Source organism: Phyllostomus discolor, chromosome 3 (assembly GCF_004126475.2).
Source record: "Phyllostomus discolor isolate MPI-MPIP mPhyDis1 chromosome 3, mPhyDis1.pri.v3, whole genome shotgun sequence".
Classification (NCBI taxonomy): Eukaryota; Metazoa; Chordata; class Mammalia; order Chiroptera; family Phyllostomidae; genus Phyllostomus; species Phyllostomus discolor.
The window spans coordinates 21,459,997-21,482,091 of record NC_040905.2 but is presented as its reverse complement, the minus strand read 5'-3'; the positions used below and the strand labels follow the sequence as shown (position 1 = coordinate 21,482,091).

Sequence of the window (22,095 nt, the reverse complement as noted above, 5' to 3'; positions counted from 1 at the left end):
TTGCCTGGCTCTTAAGTAAACAGAGAGAAGCCTGCAGTGTTAGTATTATTGACTATATTTATATATAGCCATCAAGTGCTTTAAACAAAAGACTATACCTCTGGATTTGCCACTCCCATCAATCAGCTACACATCTAGTAGTCAATCAGGCAGTTACTGGGGAGAGCAGCTCACCAGTGTTTGCAAGACTGACAACACGTGAACAACAATGAACCATTTTGTCAGGCAGAATGTTATGGCATAACTTGTTTTCAAGTGATGATGTTAGAGGGAGCTGAACATTTGGAGTGTATAGAGGATATCTGCAAAACCATAAAAGCTCAGCAGGTAGGGGAAATGCCACATGTAAGGCCTCATGAATATTTATTCACATGATGATTGCATAAATGAATGTTTCAAGAATGTGGAAAACATGGCAATTGTGGGCCATGACTGAATATGAAGCTGACATATATATGAAATAGAAATAATATAAATATAATTTATAATTTAAATATAAACAAGCTTTTAAAAGCTGCTTATATGACATATTTGAATGTACTTTAATTTTCTGAGGTTTTCTTTTTTTTTTTTAAAGACAATTCTTTTTTTTTTTAAGATTTTATGTATTTATTTTTAGGGAGGGAAGGGAGAGAGATAGATAGAGATAGAGATAGAGATAGAGATAGAGATAGAGATAGAGAGAAACATCAATGTGCAGTTGCTGGGGCTTATGGCCTGCCACCCAGGAATGCACCCTGGCTGGGAATTGAACCTGGGACACTTTGGTTCCCAGCCTGCGCTCAATCCACTGAGCTACACCAGCCAGGGCTAGGTTTTCTTTTTTTTAAGATTTTATTTATTTATTTTTAGAGAGGGAAGGGAGGGAGAAAGAAAGAGAGAGAGAAACATCAATGTGTGGTTGCTGGGGGTCATGGCCTGCAACCCAGGCATGTACCCTGACTGGGAATCAAACTTGCGACATTTTGGTTCGCAGCCTGTGCTCAATCCACTGAGCTACGCCAGCCAGGGCTCATTTTCTGAGGTTTTCATGTACAGCCTCTGCACAGGGAAAGGATTGGGACCCTAATGCCCTCATCTTTTAATACTTAAATTGCTCCTGCTTGGCATGAATGCTTCACAAACTAAGAATGACAGTCTCCTGTGGGTCTTTTGCAAGCACAGTTGTGCAAATAGCAAAGCCTGCCTGTCAGCACATTTTATTGGAGTCCCATGGTTGTGCATGTCTTTACATACCTGAACATTCCCAGTAGAGAGGGTTTTTTTTCCCCCACAAAAACAGCCCATGAGGCCTTGGCTGGTGTGGCTCAGTGGATTGAGTGCTGGCCTGTGAACCAAAGGGTTTCTGGATCAATTCCTGATCAGGCCACATGCCTGGGTTGTGGGCCAGGTCCCCACGTGGGGGTGCAGAAGCAACCAAACATTGATGTTCTCTCCCTCTCTTTTCCTCTCCCTTCACTTTTCTCTAAAAATAAATAAATAAAATCTTTAAAAAATAGTCCATGGGCTTTGTTGCTATCGTGCTAGTTTCTTTACAATTTTCAACATGAAACTTTTTATTCTCAGACTCAGAGAAAAAATGAAGAAATCTTTTTTAAAGAAATTTGAGTGGCAAAATTGGCAAAAGAGAATCAGAAAAAAAGAGAGAAGATAGAAAATTAAAAGAAAGCATGGGTCAAAATGCAAAGAAAACAAGTTGTGCTGTGGTGAGTAAATTATTATAAATTAAAATGATAACTTGTAGCAGAAATTGAAGAAATAATGAGAAATAAAGCTAAAATATTAAAATGTTTGAGCTATACATATTTTGGGAAATTTTTAGTTAGCAAAAGGGAAGTGCATGTATCTTAAAAGGTTAACAGGCATTTCTGTGAAGGATGGACAGAAGTAGCTCCATGGAGGAAGCACAATTACTGTTAAGAGAAAACAAGCCCTACCGTGTTGTCACCTGGGAAAGGTGAAGTACCCTTGCGTGTGTCAGGTAAACAAGTGAGACAAAAGAAGGTCCAGGTTTCTCTGAGTAATAGCAATAGAGTTTCAATAGGGCACTCTGGAAGACTTTGGAAAGATGAAAACAAGAAAATGTGCCTCAGAGAGGGAGGAAGAAAGGATACCTTTAAAATAAAACATCGGTTTAAATCTCCCATAACACAGATTGATAGACAATTAAAATATTTAATTTTCTGTTTTCCATGTTGATTCTCTTTGCATGGATCATAAGTCTCTTCCACATTTCCTCCACTTTCAGAATATTCTAGTTCTCCCAGGACCCTGTGTCAGCAACATTTGAGCATGAAGGAGTGGGGGCACTGTGCTCCAGAAGAGCTAGAGAAGGCAGCAGCCCTTAGAGCCAAACTTGGGAGGCAGGGCCTGGCAAGCAGGGGAGGTGGGGCTTCCCCACTTCTTTCCACTTCAGCAACCTTCAGAACACTGGGGAGAACAACTTTGCCCCGCAGTTCATAGACAAGGGTGCAAGCCATTTATTTGTATTTTAAAGGGGAAGTATAGCACCAAAAGTTGGAAGAGGTAGGCACTTTAGACCAAAGGAAAAGGAAACTGTGTCAGAGGTAAAGTAATAAAATAAAAAAGTATTCTTAAAATCACAATTCCATTGTTATTTTTTCCTCATAACATTTTTTATTATTTATTCTACCATAGTTGTCCCATTTATCCCTTCGGCCCCCTCCACCCAGCCCATCTCTGTCTCGCACAGTTGGTCCCCTCTCCCTTGTCCATGTCCATGAGTTATTCACACATGTTCTTTGACTAGTCCCTCCCACTTCTTTCCAGCATCCCCCCTCCCTTCTCCCCTCCTGCAGCTCTTGGTCTATTCTATGTTTCCAAGTTTCTGGTTCTGTTTTGCTCACTTCTTTGTTTGTTGATTACCTTCCACTGACATAACGGTATTTGTCTTTTTCTGCCTGGCTTATTTCACTTAGCATAATAGTCTCCAGTTCCACTCATGCTATTGCAAAGGTAGGAGATCTTACTTTCTCTCTGCTGTGTAGTATTCCATTGTGTAAATGTATCATAGTGTTTTCATCCACTCATCTACTGATGGACACTTGAACTATTTCCAACATTTGGCTGTTGTAAAAAGGATTGCTATGAACATATAGGTGTATAAGTTCTTTTGAATTGGTGTTTCAGGATTCCTAGTGTATATTCCCAGCAGTGGAATCACTGGGTTATAAGGCAGTTCAATTTTTAATTGGTTGAGGGAAAAATTACTGTTTTTCATACTGTTTCCCACAGTGGCTGCAACCGTCTGCATTCCCACCGACAGTGCACTCAAGCTCCCTTTTCCAACATCCTCACCAACACTTGTTGTTTGTTGATCTGTTCACAATGGCCATTCTCACAGGTGTGAGATGGTATCCCATTGTGGCTTTAATGTGCATCCCTCTGATGACTAGTGATACTAAACATTTTTTCATATGTCTGTGTGTCTTCTGAAAGTCCACCTTGGAGAAGTGTCTATTTGCCCATTTTTTTAGTTGTGTTGTCTTCTTGGTGTTAAATCATATGAGTTCTTTATATATTTTGGACATTAAACTCTTGTCTGATGTATCATTAGCAAATATGTTCTCCCATAAAGTCAGATCCCTTTTCATTCTGATGATGTTTTCTTTAGCCATGCAGAAGCTGTATAATTTGATATAGTCTTAGTTGTTTATTTTCTCCTTTATTTCCCTTGTCTGAGAAGATATATTGGCAAAAATATTGCTACTTGGAATGTCTGAGGTTTTACTGTCTATGTTTTCCACTAGGACTTCTATGGCATCACTGCTTATATTTGAGTCCTTTATCTGTTTTATGTTTATTCTCATGTATGTACTCAGAGTCCATGGATGCTGACTCATTATTCTTTTCTGGTTAAGATATTCAACCTGTCTAGATTTAACATGCAAAACACAGGGAAATTTTTGAAGAGGGAAACAATTATAGCAATAACCTGAAAGGGACTTAATATTAGAAAAAGTTGTTATTTTAGAAACCACCCTCTCCAAAACATATTTTATTTCCATAAAATAGTGATGTCTTCTGTATGTCACACAATACACCAATCATTCTGGAATATACAGACATAAGTAAGGGAAGTTTTCTATGAATTCTGGAATTCATTTTTCAATTGTGTACATAGATATCATATTGTTTCATCAGAAATAGTTTTCTTTGTGATCTTGAAACTCATTAATACTTTTTGTTATGATACCTCAACTACTTAATATTCTAAGAGCAGTTACATATTAATTTTTATGGTGATCATTTGAGAAAGCACATGAATTAGATTACATGACTGACAGGAACAGAAAAATGGTTTATAAAATACAAAACACAAGGCACATGTTGTGTAGATAATTAAAAATAGCACTAATCACAATGAAAATCAAAATCTGCCTTGAGAATATTATTTGTTTTCCACTGAACTGTTATAAATGTGATGCTATAAATTTTGATAACATGCTCCTTCAGTGAAGGTAATGAGGGGCATGCTTCCATGTGTAAGGCACTGTACAGGACGTGATGCGGGGAGCAACGGAAATGTGGCTGTGTTAGGCCGTAAAGGTCCCCTCACGGGAGCAAAAGAAGTACTTGCTAGGTTTTATGATGTATACAAAAATGTGCTTGAAGATCAGCTAGATTAGTTCCGACTAAAGAGTACAAGGAACCAACCACACTTGTAGAAGTTGGCCTGGGAAGGACCAGCCAGGATAGAGTAATAGACTAAGTGGAAAAGTAATGAACAAGTCACACTTGGTGGAGATACAGAGGCTGGTGGGAGAATGGATAGATAGATAGACAGACAGATGGTAGATAATAGATAGATACATACATAGATGATAGATACATGCACACACATGTAGGTAGGTAGATAGATGATAGATAGATGGATGATAGAGACAGATAGATGATAGATAGATAGATAGGTAGATAGATAGATAATACTAGTGAATATTATCCTGAGGCAGTCCAGATTTCGTTTTAAATATCTAAAATGTTTGATTAGGGAAAAATCAAAGGATGTCTATGGCATAGCAATATAATTCATCCTGGAGCCAGGGAAGAAATAACCTCTAAGAATAAATTTAAGAGGAAGAGAAAATTTTTTAATTGCTGGGTGACAACAGTCCATATTTGATGCTTAATCACATTTAAAGACTAAAAAGACAATTGCATCCTTTCATGTCATTCACCTCTTTAATACTTGACAATTAATCATCATTCACCTAATATATTTACCAGACTATTAGCTAAAGATTCGAGATGCCGATATATTAATTACTGGCAATGTTCTCAAAAGCAACAGCTTCAGTACAAGATTCATGGAATGAAGTTACAAAAGCAAAACAATAAATCTATAGTTTCCTAAGAAGAAATAGTATATAACATTTTACAATTAACTAACATCAGTTTCTACCATTTTTTAAATCTACTATTTCATAGATAATAAGATTATTATTTTTTCTCTTCCTAGTAATAGCTGGGTCAATTTTGTTACAATATGTTCATATTTATTAAAAAGCTATTCAATTGGATTCATTTCTTTGGTTGCTTGTGTAACAGTTTTCTTTAAGCTTAATTTACATACCGTAAAATTCACTTAAATGTCCAAGGTAATTCAATTCTATAGATTCTTCTAAGTCTGCAACAAACAGTTTAACTGATTTACATAGAACATTAATCTATAACTTCGTTCCGTTAGAGCTATACCCATAGCAGTTATATTCAATGGACATTATTAATTCTGTGCATGTCAATAGGACATGAAGATTTTCTTGCTACCCAGTAGGAGAGTGATCTGGTGTCTGTAGTGCCTATAAAACACTTTGCTTTTACTTGATGACAGTGATTTTTGTTTTTCAGAAATGCATTCTCAGTGGAGCATCAGAGTAAATTGCCTTTGGTTCCTTTCTCCGATTCCCCAATATCAACAATTAATATAACTTGTGCCATCTTATCTAAGTCAGCATGAAAAATCTCCCTTTCCAGTTTAGTACTGGCGTGAAAAGTGTAAAGTGGCTGCCTACTCCCACACGGGGAGCAGTATGCTCTCTCTAGGTCGAGTGTTTTAGGTTGAGAGGAATAAAAATGACCTCAAGGAGTTGCTGCACCCCAGTCTGGGCAGCGCATTATCCTAAAAATGTGATTTGTTGATCTGAACAGCCCATTTCACAAAGATACAAATATCAGCATTTTATGTGTTTACACATAAAACACATAAAAAATTATCCTAACCAGAGTGACTTCACTGCTAGCCTTTTGCTCAGCAATCTTTTGTCTGCGATTTTCATCTTGCCTGCTTGTTGTCTCCTGATCACAACAAGATAGTTGCTGCCCTCCAATGTTTGCATATGTGTTTAAATCTTGAAAACTGAAAAACCAGGGGAGGAAGCTTTGGCACCTCTACAGAGATATCAAACAATTCCTCGAGACCCCTAGTGGTCTTTCCTTCATATCTCACTGGCAGAAGAGTGTCACAGTAGCTACAGGGAGGCTGAAAAATCAGGCATTTTAACTGAATACGTTGCTGTAATAAACAAAACCAGAGTTTGGATAGGATTAGCAAAATGAGAAATTGCTACTGAGTGGACAACCACTGGTGTTTATAGTTTATCAACTCACTTTCTTAAATGCTATATAAAATGGATGTTTTCTTATGCCGTTAATCCCCATACACATCACTGCAGTTCAGGATCTATTTAAATTCTTTCTAAAGGAGACAAAGCTTAACAAAGTTTCTTTAAGTAAATTGACTATATGACATCATTTTGAATTAATGCATTTCACTTTTCTCTAAGAAAAATAAAATTCTTTAGCATGGAAGTTAATAATTAACTAGTTTTGGTTATGCAGTCAAGTGGAGGAAAATTATGTGAAAATGTATCTATAATTTATGCATGCTACTATTGTTATTGTTACTATATCAATTGGGTATGGGCTGTGAGAAAGAAAGAAACTATAAACATATTCTACTGTAAAATACTCCACTTTCTGCAGATATTATGAACCATAACTTAAATAGTTTAACTTCTTTTGTGTGTTTTATGCCATTGAGTCAGGTCCCGCTCCTGGCAGCCTGTGTGTGACTGAGTGATGTTCACAACGCCCTGTCCCCAGCAGCTCTGCTCAGCTCCTGCAGGATCATGCCTGGCTCCTTCTACGGAGTCAATCTGTCTCCTTCCTCTGTTTGGCCTCCCTCTGTTCCTCCTGCAGCCCTCTTCTTCTTTGTTTTTTACCCAGCATTATTTTCTTTTCCTAAGAACACTCACTGCTTTCTCATGACATGCCCAAAGTCAAACAGTGCAGTTTTCTTATTTTTTGCTTCCAGCGATGTTCCTGGCTTTATTCATTCTAGGACCCACTTGGCCACCTTTCTGGCAGTCCAGAGTGTCCACAGAGGGCTCCTGCAACACCACACTGCAAATGGATCAGTATTTCTTTTCAGAACCTGCCAGCCTGCTTCACTATCCAACTTTCGTTTTTATCTTCTTTGATATTAACTTCATAGCTTTAATGGATATAAAATATTGCTTTTGAGAAGTGAAAACTAATTTCAAGTAGAATTTCATACTATTCAGCCATAAAAAAGAAGGGAATCTTTCCTTTTGCGACAGCAGGGATGGACCTGGAGAGTATCATGCTCAGTGAAATGTGTCAGTCAGGTAAAGACAAATGCCATATAATTTCATTTACGTATGGATTCTAATGAGAAAAAATAAATTAAAAAACAAAATAGAAACAGACTCATAGATAAAGAAAACAGACTGGGAGCTGTCAGAGTGGGGGGTTTTTGAGGCTGGGTTTTTGAAAGCAGATGAAGGGATTAAGCAAAAGACAACCCTCATACACAGACAACAGTGCGGGTGATTGCTAGAGGGACGAGAGGGTGGGGAAAGGCAGGAGAGGGTAAAGGGGGAATAAATGCCAACAGAGGGAAACGGCTTGGGGTGGTGAACACACATTAAATATACAGATGATGTATTATAGATTTATACCCCTGAAGCCTATACAGTTTTATTGAAAAATGTTACCCCAATAAAATCAATAAAAACAATTTATGCAAAGTTAAAATAAAATTCATAAAACATTTAAAGATGCTTTAAATTAGTTATTCAAACATACATAATTATTATCACATATGGTTTTTTTGCCCTCACATATCCTCACATATGATGCAATAAATTTTAAGAGATTAAATAGAAACAAAATTGTTGATCAACTTAATTCTATCATGCAAACTGGAGAAAGAATGTTAAAAACCTTGTTTTCAATTACATCTTAAGAAACTCTTCGAGGCCTTTACTGAGTACATTTTAATAGCTGATTGACTTGTGCTGCAAAATGCCAAGGATGGATGTTTTTGAAAATCAAGGCTATTGTTGGCCAAGTCCTGTGAATTAAGGACAATGGTTTCACAGACAGCCTGCCCTTTACCTCATCTAAGGACATTCAATTCCCAAGTAAAAGGCTAGTTAATTTTCTTGTCTAACTTACTTCCTTTTAAATCAGCATCCACACTTCCTTCTTCTTTTCCTTTTTTGTTGTTAAATTATATACTGCATCTATATATTTTTATTAGGATGACATTGATTAGTCTAATTTTAGAAATTTTTATTATGACAATACATAATACATCATCTGTATTTTGCATTGTGTGTTCGTCATCTGAAGTCAAAATCTATTTCTGTCACCATATATTTGACCCCCTTTAGTCCTTACTAGCTCCCACTCATTCCCCTCTGGTAACCACCATGTCATTGTCTTTGTTTATGAACTTCTTGTTTGTGTGTTTTTTCGTTCATTTGTTGCTTTAAGATTTATATCTCACACATGAGTGAAATTCTATAGTTCTTGACTTTTTCCATCTGACTTATTTCACTTAACATGATATTCTCAAGATACATCTAAGTTACGGCAAATGGCAGTATTTCACCTTTTCTTATTGCCAAGTAAGTGGCCCATTGTATATCCACTGCATATATTTACCTCATCTTCTTTATCCAGTCATTATCGAAAGACACTTTGGTTGTTTCCATGTCTTGGTCACTGTGAATAATGCTGCAGTGAGCATAGGGGTGCATATATCTTTGCAAATAAATGTTTTCAATTTTTTTCTGTAGATACCCAGAAGGGGGGTTACTGGGTCATATGGTAACTTTATTATTAATTTTTTGAGAAAGTTCTCTACTGTTTCCTATAGTGGCCATATCAGTTTACATTTCCACAAGCATTAAATTAGTGTTACTTTTTCTACACAATCCCTCTAATACTTGTTATTATTTGTCTTCTTGATAATAGCCATTCTAGTAGGTGTGAAGTGATATCAACAAAGCAAAGATAATCATAACAACATGGCATTGGCAGAAAAATAAGTCACACAGGACAATGGAAAATTGAGAGCTCCCAAATAAACCCACGTATACATGGACAAATAATTTTTGACAAAGAAGCCAAAAACATACAATGGAGAAAAGAAACTGTCTTCAATAAAAGGTGTTGGGAAAATTGAAAAGCCACATACAAAAGAATGAAATTAGACTGCTATTTGTCACCATACACAAAAATTAACTCTAAATTAATGAAAGACCTAAATACAAGACTTACAACAGTAAATTAAATACAATTAAATATGTGTACTATACTTATGGACCTTAGTCTTAGAATTTTATAAATTCGATCTCAAAGATACGGGAAGTAAAAACAAAGATAAATAAATGGGACTACATCAAACTAAAAGGCTGCATCTCAAAAGAAACCATCAACAAAACAAAAAGTCAACCAACTAAATGGGAGAAGATATTTGCAAATGATACCTTTGATAAGGAGTTAACATTCAAAATAAGTAAAGAAGTCATACAACTAAAAAAAAAAATCCTAGCAATCTAATTAGAAAAATGGACAGAAGCTCTGAAGAGATACTTCTCCCAAGAAGGCATGCAGGTAATCAACAGACATCTAAAAAGATGTTGAACTTCAAGAATTATTAGGGAAATGCAAATCAAAGCAACAATGAGATCATCCACATTTTCTAAAAGTATATTTATATTACTGATAATATTCACAAAAACTTTATTTGAAATGCCTGAGCATAATTTTAACTAAATACACCTTTATAGTGGAGCCCACACTTTTTATAAATACATATATTTATTGGAACCAAAATTCCTTGTACACAAAATTATTTTTTCTACTTTAGATAAAACTTCAAATTCTTGTTATGGTGAACCATTCAGTAATTTTGGAAATTTTTTACTGCTTTAAAGGAAAAAGAGAAAAATGAGAACTTTACTGAGTCCCTAGATTTCCCAAGGAAAAGAGGCCAAGAGCACTGCATTAGTTTCTTCATTGGAACAAATGTCATCAATCTAAATTTATATACTAAACAAAAAACAAAAAACAGGAGCATAACACTTCAGTAATGTAATCAATGCATTATGCTACTAAGTACTCCTTAGTAGTTGACCACAAAGTATTTCCAAGTTATTTTGGAGTAAACCTTAGTATTTTGAAAAATATAAATATGAATTATTTCACTATGTTAATTTAACTTTAACATGAGTAAATAGCTTAATTTTTCATAGGAAGGCCAATTAAACACTTTTTTTATTGCATTCACAATAACGCTTTGTAACAATAAGTTATAATACTACGTGTGCCTTTACAATCAACGGGTATCACTAGGTGCCATGGACTTTTATCTGATGTCATGTGTGCTGCTCTCTGTGGAATAGATGCTATTAATGAAAGAGAGTTTGGCTCACAATGGATTTGAAACTCAATGTCTACATTTTTTAAACATCATATTGCAGAAATCAGGTAAATGCCCAAATGCGCTGAGTGTTAAAAATGTATCTGGTATGATCTTTGTACATAATTAATATGTAGCCTTTCTAGTCTTATTTTCCTGTGCCTGAATATTAAATGTAGATTTTTTTCAGCAGAAATGTTTCTACTCTATATTTTCAATTAAATATTTACTCTTTTTTAAAATTTTAAAATATTTTATTTATCTATATTTAGAGAGAGGAAAGGGAAGGAGAAAGAAAGGGAGAGAAAGATCAATGTGTGGTCTCCCTGAAAATGCCCCCTGCTGGGGACCTGGCCTGTAACCCAGGTATGTGCCCTGACTGGGAATTGAACTGGCGATCCTTTGGTTTGCAGGCCCATGCTCAATCCACTGAGCTACACTAGCCAAGGCAAATATTTAGTCTTTGATGAGTAAAATATGATAAGATTGTATAAAAATCATTCACAAGTTTAAAATACAAGTGCATCTATATTAAAATTAGTAAGTGCCTACATAGTCATTTTTAAGTATGTAGCTAAAATCCACTATGAGGACCATTTATACATATATATTGACACTATTATTGACTAGTGTCAATTTTCATATTTCATATTAACATGGTAAAGAAAACTGGTATTCACCATTGTCAGCATTGTAGAGAATTATAAATAAATCTTAACTAAGATTTTGTAAAACAGCACAGTCTTCTGTTTTCCTTGATTGCTGGTTTGTATGCAGAATTTTAGGTTTCCTAAATTGACCATCAGGAAGATGTAACATGTTTGTGAGAAATAGGAACAGCCATAACTTAACATATATGCAAATAACATGAAGTAATTTGCAAGTTGGTGATCGGGAAACAGTGAACTTTAAGAATCATTGGCTCACTATAAATGCCACGACCACAAACAGAATTGCACTCTCAGTTAGAAACTGCACACCTGCCCCTTGTGAATCCCCCATTCCATGTCTAAGACCCTGCAAACATACATTGTATGTTTCTGATTTTGTCTTTGACCTAAATCAGGAAAAGTAGTTCCTTTTTGTGGCAAATCAATAATGCAGCTTCTGCTGTCATCACTTGACAGAAATTCCATATTTTGTAAAGAGGCATAGGAACCTTGAACATGATGATTTATTTTTAATGCAGTTAGCACTATATTAACTAGACTAGAGCTAAGATTTGAGTTGCGTTAATAAACAAGTATCGGCCCAGATTTCTTTTGCTTCTGTTCTCTAACCATTTCATATGACTTTCTCACTCAGCAGCCTTCTGCAAAGTGCCCTGTTCAGGGTTAGCAGTTTTCATGAAAATGGTTCCTTCCTTTGATAACTCTGAAATGTTTTCTTACTGAAGTAAAATCAATATATTCAAATAGAATTACTCTCATTACACCTCCATTAAGATAGTTTTTGCATATATCTAGGCAGAAATACTGTATGTTTTTTATATTCCATTATCAGCTCCTATAGTTTATTCTTTCACTGTCCACTGTCTCTTACAAATGGTAATGTTATGATATTACTTTTTGATGGAAATTCCCCTTTTATTGTTATGCATTAAGCAAACAATATGAAATACATTGAAAGAGCTTATTTAAAACAATAAATTATTCACAAGATTTGTTTCATATTGATTGGTGCGATTTTAATGTCAAACAACACAGGACTTATTAAATCAATTATGTATAGCACAGTTACTCAAGAGCCACATATTTCAAATATATAGATGCAGTGATTCATAGATTGTTTATAAAATAGGAAACAAAGCTTCACTGGCAGTTCATTGGAAAGTTACAGTGAGTACCAAAAGGTACATTTTAATATAATAAAACAACACAACCCAAAGTCCTGATCTTACCCATAAGCACTCCCAAACCCTATGTAGGCACAAAAGTTCTAGATTAGAGTTTGTCTTCATTGAAAGTAATTGGAAACTTGTTGAAATATAGTCATGCCACATTAGAGGAGAGAATAAAAGTGCTACTATTAAAATATAAATTTACAATTAACTACTATTTCAATACTTCTAATATAACATCCTTTCCATAGCAATTGATTCTTGTTTATAGTGTGTTTGTTTCTAGTACTTTGTTGTTTTATGTACACTTTCCACTAAATTCATTAGTTCTGAGAGTGTTTAATTGCATAGCATTAAGCTTACACTATCAAAAAGTCTTAACTTTAAAGAGAATAATGAACATTCTGTTTTATAATCCCTATTATCACAGACAACTAAGGCATCTGAGTAAAGAATTTTTGTAGTATGTACACCCATATTTTCCCATGATGCTTCAGCAAATATAATATTAAAACATCAACATGGAGGGATGCATTTCACATAATGAATCATTTTGCTTAGAGAAAAGATTAAAAAGTAAGAGTAAAGAAAATTTTAAAGAGCAGTATTTGATTAGCAGCCTATTTCAGTTTCAAATACTATTTTTGTTTAATAAAGTACTTAATTATCCTACAAAAAAAGTATAACCAAATGCAATCCATATTTGAATATTGGTTTATTGATATATTTGCATCACTAATGCACAAACTACAGCAGAGTATAGCACCAGTCAAATCTCCTCAGAGGCCTGCTTTATCCATCCAGAGCACATTCACACATGCACACAAATACAAGCTTTAAAATAGACATTCAGACACACATAAACACTCAGAATTGGTTTTGCTTTTTCACAAGTGGAAATGCATGGAAGGTTTTTTAAATTTATACAGGATTTCTATACATTGGCAATATTCTTTTAAGTAACTGTAATATTTATTCATAAATAAACATTTGGCTATGCATAGGGCCGTTGATGGGCTAAAGCCATATGTGTGTTTGCACATGTGTGCATCTGTGTGTGATACTCAGCAAGGCAATTGGAGCACAGTCTTCTTGTTTCCTTCCTCTAAGAAGATAAATATTTAACACGACATATATTCCGTTTATACATAAAACAACCATGATTACTGAGAAAGAGAACAAAATGAGCAAGGCATTTCAGATGGTGAGTTGTGTTGAGGTTTTCTATCACTAAAATGGCAATCATAGTACAACACATACACATAGTACATCAAAGTTAAACACTTTAAATGTATAAAACATTATAGGTTAAATGTCTTTTAGTCACATGAATATGGTCAACTAATCCCAAATCTTCCTACCAAGGCAGTACTGTTTGCACATACGTATGCATATTTTGTCTCAGAAATTTTATTATCAGGTTAACAAACATTTTTATTCCAAATATTTAGTAATATCTGGGTACCAACACAACTTGCACATCTCATATTCATTTTAGGTAACATTGTATTATTTATTTATTTATTCCAATTTCTACTTTTTACTTTTAAAATTACATATTATAATTTGTCCTATAGTTACAATGAATATAATATGTGAATATACAAGGTCTGTTGGAAAAAGTCCAGCCATCATTAATATAAGAAAGGTTTTTGCCAAAGTGCATGCATGAACAATGATGGCTTCACTGTACTAGTCAGTGGGGGTGGTAGATGCTGTTGAGTGAGCATGTGTATTGTGTGGACGTCTACACGTTCATGACTGAGTGAGTAGAGCAATGAATCTGCATCAACATTTGCATTAAGCTTGAACATTTCTCCACAGAAACAATTCAGATGATTCAAAGGGCCACAGCTATGGGCGACTGGTGATTGGCAGCTTCATCATGACAACATGCCTGCTCATGAATCACATCTCATGCAGAGTTTTTTGGCAAAACTTCAAATCATTCAGGGGACTCAGCTCCCCTATTGCCCTGATTTGGTGCCTGGCAACTTCTGGTTTTTCCCAAAACTCAAATCACCTTTGAAAGGACAGATATTTCAGACTATGGATAAGATTCAGGAAAATATGATGGGACAACTAATAGCAATTAAGAGAACTGTGTGAGGTCCCAAGGTGCCTACTTTGAAGGGGACTGAGGTGTCATTGTTTTATGTACAATGTTTCTTGTATCCTGCACCTTCTTCAATAAATGTCTCTTTCATATTACATGGCTGCATGCCTTCTGGACAGATCTCATATATGTATGTATGTGTTTATATTCTTTATTTATATATCTATATCCATGTATATTCTTCATTATTTTATTCATAAATTATGAGAATTAAGGGGTTAAGCCATATGCCCAAAATCTATCCTTGCCCAGTTTACTTAGGTGTTAGATCATAACAAATAAAGCAAGCAAGTAACCTGGTCAAATCTTCTGGTAAACATGGCAATGACAATACTCCCAGCAATCTAATAGTATTCACCATCAGAAGTGTGCTTGTCTAGGACACCTTTTCAGTTGCATGTACTGCATTGTCTAACATAATGGTGAACAAGCCTGGCATCTATGTGGAGGAGGGTTCCCAGAGAAACATCAAGTATGCTATGTATATGGATCTGTGGAGATCTGTATGACCAAATGTGGCTCTCTGTTTTAGTTACGCCGTAGTGCCCTTTGCTCGAAAACCCCACTTGTTGACCTTTCCCAGGATGCATCATAGATTTCTTTCTATGCTTCATCTATATCTCATAATCATGCACATTCTTGAAATTATTAGTAAACTTGAGACTTGTTTTGTACTCAATATTTGGCTACAGTTAAAATGGGTTTTATATTTAGCCAAGATTTTCTTAAAACTTTGTTAATGGGGCTGAAGCTTTTTGTGGTTTTTGGGTTATGCTGCTGTAACGCATTACTGAGTATCTGTTATTTTCATTTTGGCATCACGTCATATGGTATGATAGTATATGATTATTTTGGTCATAAAAATAGAGAGGAAAGAAAGCAAAATTCATATTTAGCTGAGAAAATATTGATCTGCCTTAAGCTTTATTCTCACTTAATTTCTCATAATTAATGCAATATTTGAGAGCTTAAAATTGCCCCATTATGAAAAAAGTCATTTGAAGACATAATTCTTCAAGGTAATATATAACTTTGTTATACACATATAAGTTAATATATAACCTTCTATGACAAGGTTATATATTGTCATAATGAGACAAAAATTATCTCAATGAAGAAGTCATTTGAAGGCATAATTCTTCAAAGTAATATATAACTTATATGAGAAATTCAAATAAAATATAAAATAATCTAAATAATTCATTTACCCTATTTTGCAAAGAATTAAACTAATGTGTAAATAAAACAAATAATACACTGGAAAATCTCACTTTATGTAATACTCCATGTTTGTTTTAAGCAGAGAGCATTTCATTATCTGATGTAGGTAAACACAGCAGATAAGCAAAATACTAAGGAAAGCAGTTAATTTATCTTCAGTTATTCTATCACATTGTTTTAAAAAAGTGAGGACATTTTCAAATGTGCTAAAATAACAATGTCTGATATAGAAGAGTAAAAGAAACACTGTTGACCCTTAAAAAATAGAGGAATTAGGGGTGCTGACTCTCCACACAGTAATAACCTTTGACTCCCCCCAAACTTAACTACTAATGGCCTACTGTTGACCATAAGCCTTCCTGATTACATCAACAATTAACACATATTTTGTATATTACATGTATTATATATTGTACCCTTGCAATAAATTATGCTAGACACAGGAAAATATTATCAAGACAATTGTAAGAAATTTAAATGCATTTATAGTACTACATGTAATTATTCAAAAGAATTTTCATATAAGTGAATCAGCATAATTCCAACCTATGTCATTCAACATCCAACTATAAAACATTCCTTTCTTTTGTGTACATGCACCTGAACGTAAATTATATATAAAGTAACTAACCTGTTTTAGGATCTACGGAGAAGTAGGGTTGTCCTTGGAGAATGCTGTAAACCACCCGAGCGCTATTCCCATAGGTAGGGTCATCCGCATCAGTAGCTGTCACCTGTAGAACAGAGGTACCTGTGCATTCAGGAAAACAAATTTTAGTGTGTTATGGTATTTAGCATATGAGTTCTTTGTACACAGAAAAGAGTTAGACTGAAATATCTATGGGGAGCTATAATGGATATGTTCCAGTAAATTTTATTCTTAGATTTATCTGTCAAACACATTCCTTGCTTTTCTTTCCTTGCTATCAACTGCCCTAAATGAAAGTCAAAAATAGAATATTTCATCTTAGCTCTTTTGATATGACTCTGTATGTGCTTATAAAATAAAAAAGTTCTCTTTTGACACTTATATAATCAGCTTTGGGTTTGATTGATGTTTCAGGCTCAAATCAACCCTGACTCATGGAGCTCAGTGGATTGAGCATGGACCTATGAACAAAGGTTTCCAGTTCAATCCCTCGCCAGGGCACATACCTGGGTTGTGGGCCAGGTCCCCAGTAGGGGCTGCATGAGAGGCAACCACACATTAATGTTTCTCTCCTTCTCCTTCCCTTCCCCTCTATCTAAAAATAAATAAATAAATAAAATTTTAAAAAAGACTCAAATTGGGCTTAACTGTGTGGCAAAATCAAAGTTGTGATGAGGCTGTATATTAAATGCTACATGACTCTCCAGAAACCAGTAGTGAAAAGGCTTGTGATTAGTTACAAAGGTGAGTGAGTTGGCATTAAATTATTAATGGCATCAAAATAGCTCATTCAAGTCTTTTCCATCATTCACGCTCTTTTTATTTCTTACGTGGATGATTAATGAGACTCCTAACTGGTTCCCAAGGTTCAGTTAACATTCTTTTAGTCTCTTCTACACTAAATTACAGGACCAATATAATTATCTGTCGACATGGATATCAGAATATTCCTACCACACCAGATTTTTGGCGATTAAAATGTATTTTAAAGTAATTCATAAACTTTAACATACATTTATAGTACTAATATTTGTGGATCTATTATGCTAGTTGCTTTATGTTCACACCTTTGAAACATTATGTAAATGGTTAGATGGGTCTATGTACTATTTCAGTTGTTCCCAAATAAAAGTGATCAAAGTGTAATGTGGCATCCATCTGTTAAGGACTATATGACTTCACTGTAGAATTAGTGGGTTAGAGTTCTCATTTACTCATAACATGTACTTGATTAATTACTTAGTGCATGCTTGATATTTAATTTTCTTAACTAAAAAAATACCTACTCATCTGGGTCATATATCCAACAAAAATATTTTCACAATTAAGTGAGTCTTTATAAAATTCTGCATTCATTTTGGTAATTGACTGCAGAAGTACTGAAAGTTGTCAGTCTTTAATTTTAGTGATTACTTCAAATATGTTGGTATGGTACCCCTATTATAGGTCTGATATCTGTTCAACTACAAATTTCTACTTTCATGTTGAAATTCAGACACCAGTTTAAACAAAGCTTGTTTTTCGCCTGCAAGGGATGCTAGAAAACTTAAAAGAGTTACTATGCCAAGTGCACCTGTCAATTCTTATTAGCAGATAAAAAATGTATATAATTTTTAACAATACACTATGATTCTGGGTTCTAAATGGCATTTTTGCACTGAGATCCAAACAGAAATATAATTAATCATTATTCACACCCAGAAGGGGAGTACTGTGTTATGTCTAAAACAAATCTCTAATTATGAGACATAAAATATAATAGCAACACCAAATGCCAGTGAGAATGCTGAGAAATTAGGTGACTCAAACACTGCTGGTGGAGATGCAAGTTTAGCAGGTTCTTATAAAACAGAACATGCATGTACCATACAACTCAGCAAGTTGTACTCTTGGGCATTCATATTAAAGTAATATAAAATGTATGTTCATATAAAAGCCTGTTCATAAAATTCATGGTAATATTATTCATGGGTAATATTATTCCCAAAAGAAAATAACACAGATGGTCTTCAGTGGGAAAATAATCAAACAAACTGTGATGCATTCATACTATGACTTACTGCTCAGCAATAAAAATAATAGACTATTCATATTTGTGAAAACTTAAATGAATCTTTAAGGAATTATACATAGTAAAAAACGCCAATTCCAAAAGGTTATATAACATATAATTTATTTATTTAAAATTCTTGAAATTGATGAAGTTTTAGAAATGGATAACAGATTAGTAGTTGCCAGTGGTTAGGTGAGAGGAAGTGCAGGATGGCTGGTTTGGTTATAAAAGGGCAACATGAAGTACACTCTTGAGTCTGAAGCATACTCAAGATATTTTTCGGTATTTTGTTTATGGTGGTAAGTCTGTAAACGTACCCTGGTGAGAAATTCAATAAAACTAACACACACACACACACACACACACACACAAACACACACACACACAAGTAAAACTAGAGAAATCTAAATAAGAGTGGTACATTAAATCATTCCAATAATCTGCTATGATATTGTTGTCATAGGTAGTTAACTAGATTTTTTAAAATTTATTTATTTATTTTTGTTTCATATATTATTTATTGTTCAATTACTATTGTCTGCATTTTTCTCCTCACCAACCCCCCACCCCAGCCAAACTCACCTCCCTCCCTTGCTTCCACCCTCCCCCTTGGTTTTGTCCATGTGTCCTTCATAGTAGTTCCTGAAAACCCTTCTTCCCATTCTCCCCACCCCTCTCCCCTCTGGCTATTGTTAGATTGTTCTTAATTTCAATGACTCTGGTTACATTTTGCTTGCTTTTTTCTTTTGTTGATTATGTCCTAGTTAAAGGTGAGATCATATGGTATTTATCCCTCACCCTCTGGCTTATTTCACTTAGCATAATGCTCTCCAGTTCTATCCATGCTGTCGCAAAGGATACAAGTTCCTTCTTTCTCTCTGCTGCGTATAATTCCATTGTGTAAATGTACCATAGTTTCTTGATCCACTCATTTACTGATGGGTACTTAGGTTGCTTTCAGCACTTGGCTATTGTAAATTGTGCTGCTATGAACATTGGGGTACATAGGTTCTTTTGGATTCGTGTTTCAGAGCTCTTAGGGTATAATCCCAGAAGTGGAATTGCTGGGTCAAAAGGTTAACTAGGTATTAGTAAGAAAAAGAGCAAAGGGAATTAGTCATTGAGTTGAAGAAACTCTGGAGCATAGCCTGCTTGCTTAGTCAGGAAGCTATAGCAGTTACAGACTCACTCACAAACTTCAGGGTTCTGAGGCTGAGAAGACTTAATCCTCTGAGCACAGGAAATCTCCCCAGCAGCTGCCTGCCCTCCAGTACCTGGATGTTGGGGAGTGCAGGGGGAGGTGCTTGTCCATAGAGGCCTGTCAGTCTAACTAAGGAGCGGACCTATCAAAAGCCCCATTGAAAGCTGAGGAAGTTGATTGGTTATTTTGAAAAAGATCCTGTTTATAATACCAGGGAAACAAAGAATCTTTCTCTCTCTCTCTCTCCCCACCCTCATTCTCTCTCTGTCTGCTTCTCTCTTTCTCTCTCTGTCACTTGGTGACCTGCACTCACCTTTTCATTTGTGCATTCTCTCTTATCCGGGAACACACACAACCACGTGGGTCGGGCAGCCACATGGACCTGCAGCAGACTGTGGGTTCCAAGACTAAGCTTTAATATGAAACAGAAACTCTAGACATTAACCTTTGTTTTGACTTTGCTGAAAACAAAGTTGGGATTTTGCCATGGGGGGATGAAGATTGGACATTGGGAACTCAGGGGCAGATTTATACCTGAATAAAACCGCCATACAATAATCTTCTGTGTGTCTGTGTGTGGGTTTGTAAAAGGCTTTTCTTCCTTTTTTTTTTTTTTTGTTTTGTTTTGCAACCCCATGGTGAGCCTGATTTCCACCGACAACGATATCATTTAACAGTTTTGTAATATGTTATCATTGGAAAAATTGGGTAAAGGATACAGATATAAGGAATCTATATCATATCACATGACTGCATGTAAACCTGTGATCTCACAATTAAAAGTAAAAAAAGTCTTTTTACCTCAATGCTAGTCCATTCATAGAAAGCCTTATTTGTATGTAGCATGAATTTTCACATTATAGCACTACACATTCTGGCTTTATTTCTTTATTACTTTATTACTTTCTAGAGCTAGTTACATGCAAACTATTTCTTCCACTACTAAGTGTAATTAGTACTATTATAGAATATTAATGACACTTAGTCTATACCCACTAGTAATCTCTCCAACTTATTCAGGGAATACTATTAGGCGCATATTTACAAATAAAACTTGATTTAGGAGACATTTTCATTGGTACCTCATTGCAAAGCATCTGTAGTAATTTCACAGGTCAGGCTAAAGAAGTTGATTCAATGCTATAAAGTTATACTAAATCCTTGATCTGATGGGGAAAATGTTGATAGTACCTGACATACAGAGATGACTAGAATTCAAAAAAGAGAAAACAGTAAAGAAAGTTGTAAAATAATAGCCATTAAGAAATCACACTTATAAAATCCTAGGTTCTTGAAACTTGTTTTGGCCTTGTGATAATGATTTAAATCTAAATAGTTTTTAATGTCTTAAAATAGTTCCCAAGCAATCATTCCAGGGTGAAAGCTGAGAAAAACAGACAGTGCAAGACCACACCTGTTTATGATGATGGGCTGGATCAGCACATGAAAGAGGAAGAGAGTTCTGTTTAGCTTGAAGTGTCCATAAAAGTCCAGCTTTGTTAAGTGAAAGCTGAGAAACATGAATGGAGTGACATGTGAAATAGAGAACAGGGAAAAGGAGAAAAAAACGAAGGAACGGCAGCCTGGAGGTATTGACTAAGGGATGGGTGCAAGTAGAAGAGGAAAGTACACCGCAGAAAAACGTTTCAGGGGACGAAATGAAAATATAATGGCTAAAAGTACAGCCCTTAACATACTTCTATGCTGTAGGTCTTAGAGGTATTAGGCAGTTCTATTTCTGTGTGAAACAAGGAGCAGCAAAATACCTCTCTCACCGTACTTGGGCAGCATCTGAAGGTATGCAGCTGCTACTTGGAGTATGCTGACTGCTGGTTGAAGGCAGCACAGACATATGCACGGCACAGACCACCCAAAAGTCAGCCTGCCCCAGGAGAGAGCAGCCCCAGGAGAGAGAGATGGCAGGGAGAGGAAATAAAGGATTTGCTCAACTCTTCAAGGACTTCTTACCAAAGAGAACTGATAAGGGAGTGTCAGGCCAAAATAAAATCCCAAACTCTCTAATTAGTTTAAAGTTCAGATGGGAAAATATAAGATCCAGTGGTATTTTCGGAAGTATTTGTACATGAGAAAAAAAGGCTTTCTTTTTCATTAAAAATATATAAGTAATCAAAAAATTAACTCTTTTTTTAAAGTAAAATCTTTCTTTTTTATTATTATTCAATTACAGTTGTCCCAATTTTTCCCCCATTGCTCTCCCCACCCTGCCCAACCCCCTGCTTCCTCAGTCAATCCCCATCATGT

At 35.3% G+C, this 22,095-nt stretch overlaps 1 protein-coding gene across 7 annotated transcripts in view; it reads right to left on the bottom strand.

Annotated features, from left to right (window-relative positions):
• Window positions 1-22,095, bottom strand: part of CDH18 (cadherin 18) — a 488,064-nt gene that overhangs the window by 152,780 nt on the left and 313,189 nt on the right. For all 7 annotated transcript variants that reach the window (XM_036020243.1, XM_028511442.2, XM_036020244.1 and 4 more), the window contains one exon: window positions 16,562-16,681. In XM_036020243.1, the coding sequence (XP_035876136.1) occupies window positions 16,562-16,681 (120 nt within the window). The remainder of the gene's footprint in view (window positions 1-16,561; window positions 16,682-22,095) is intronic.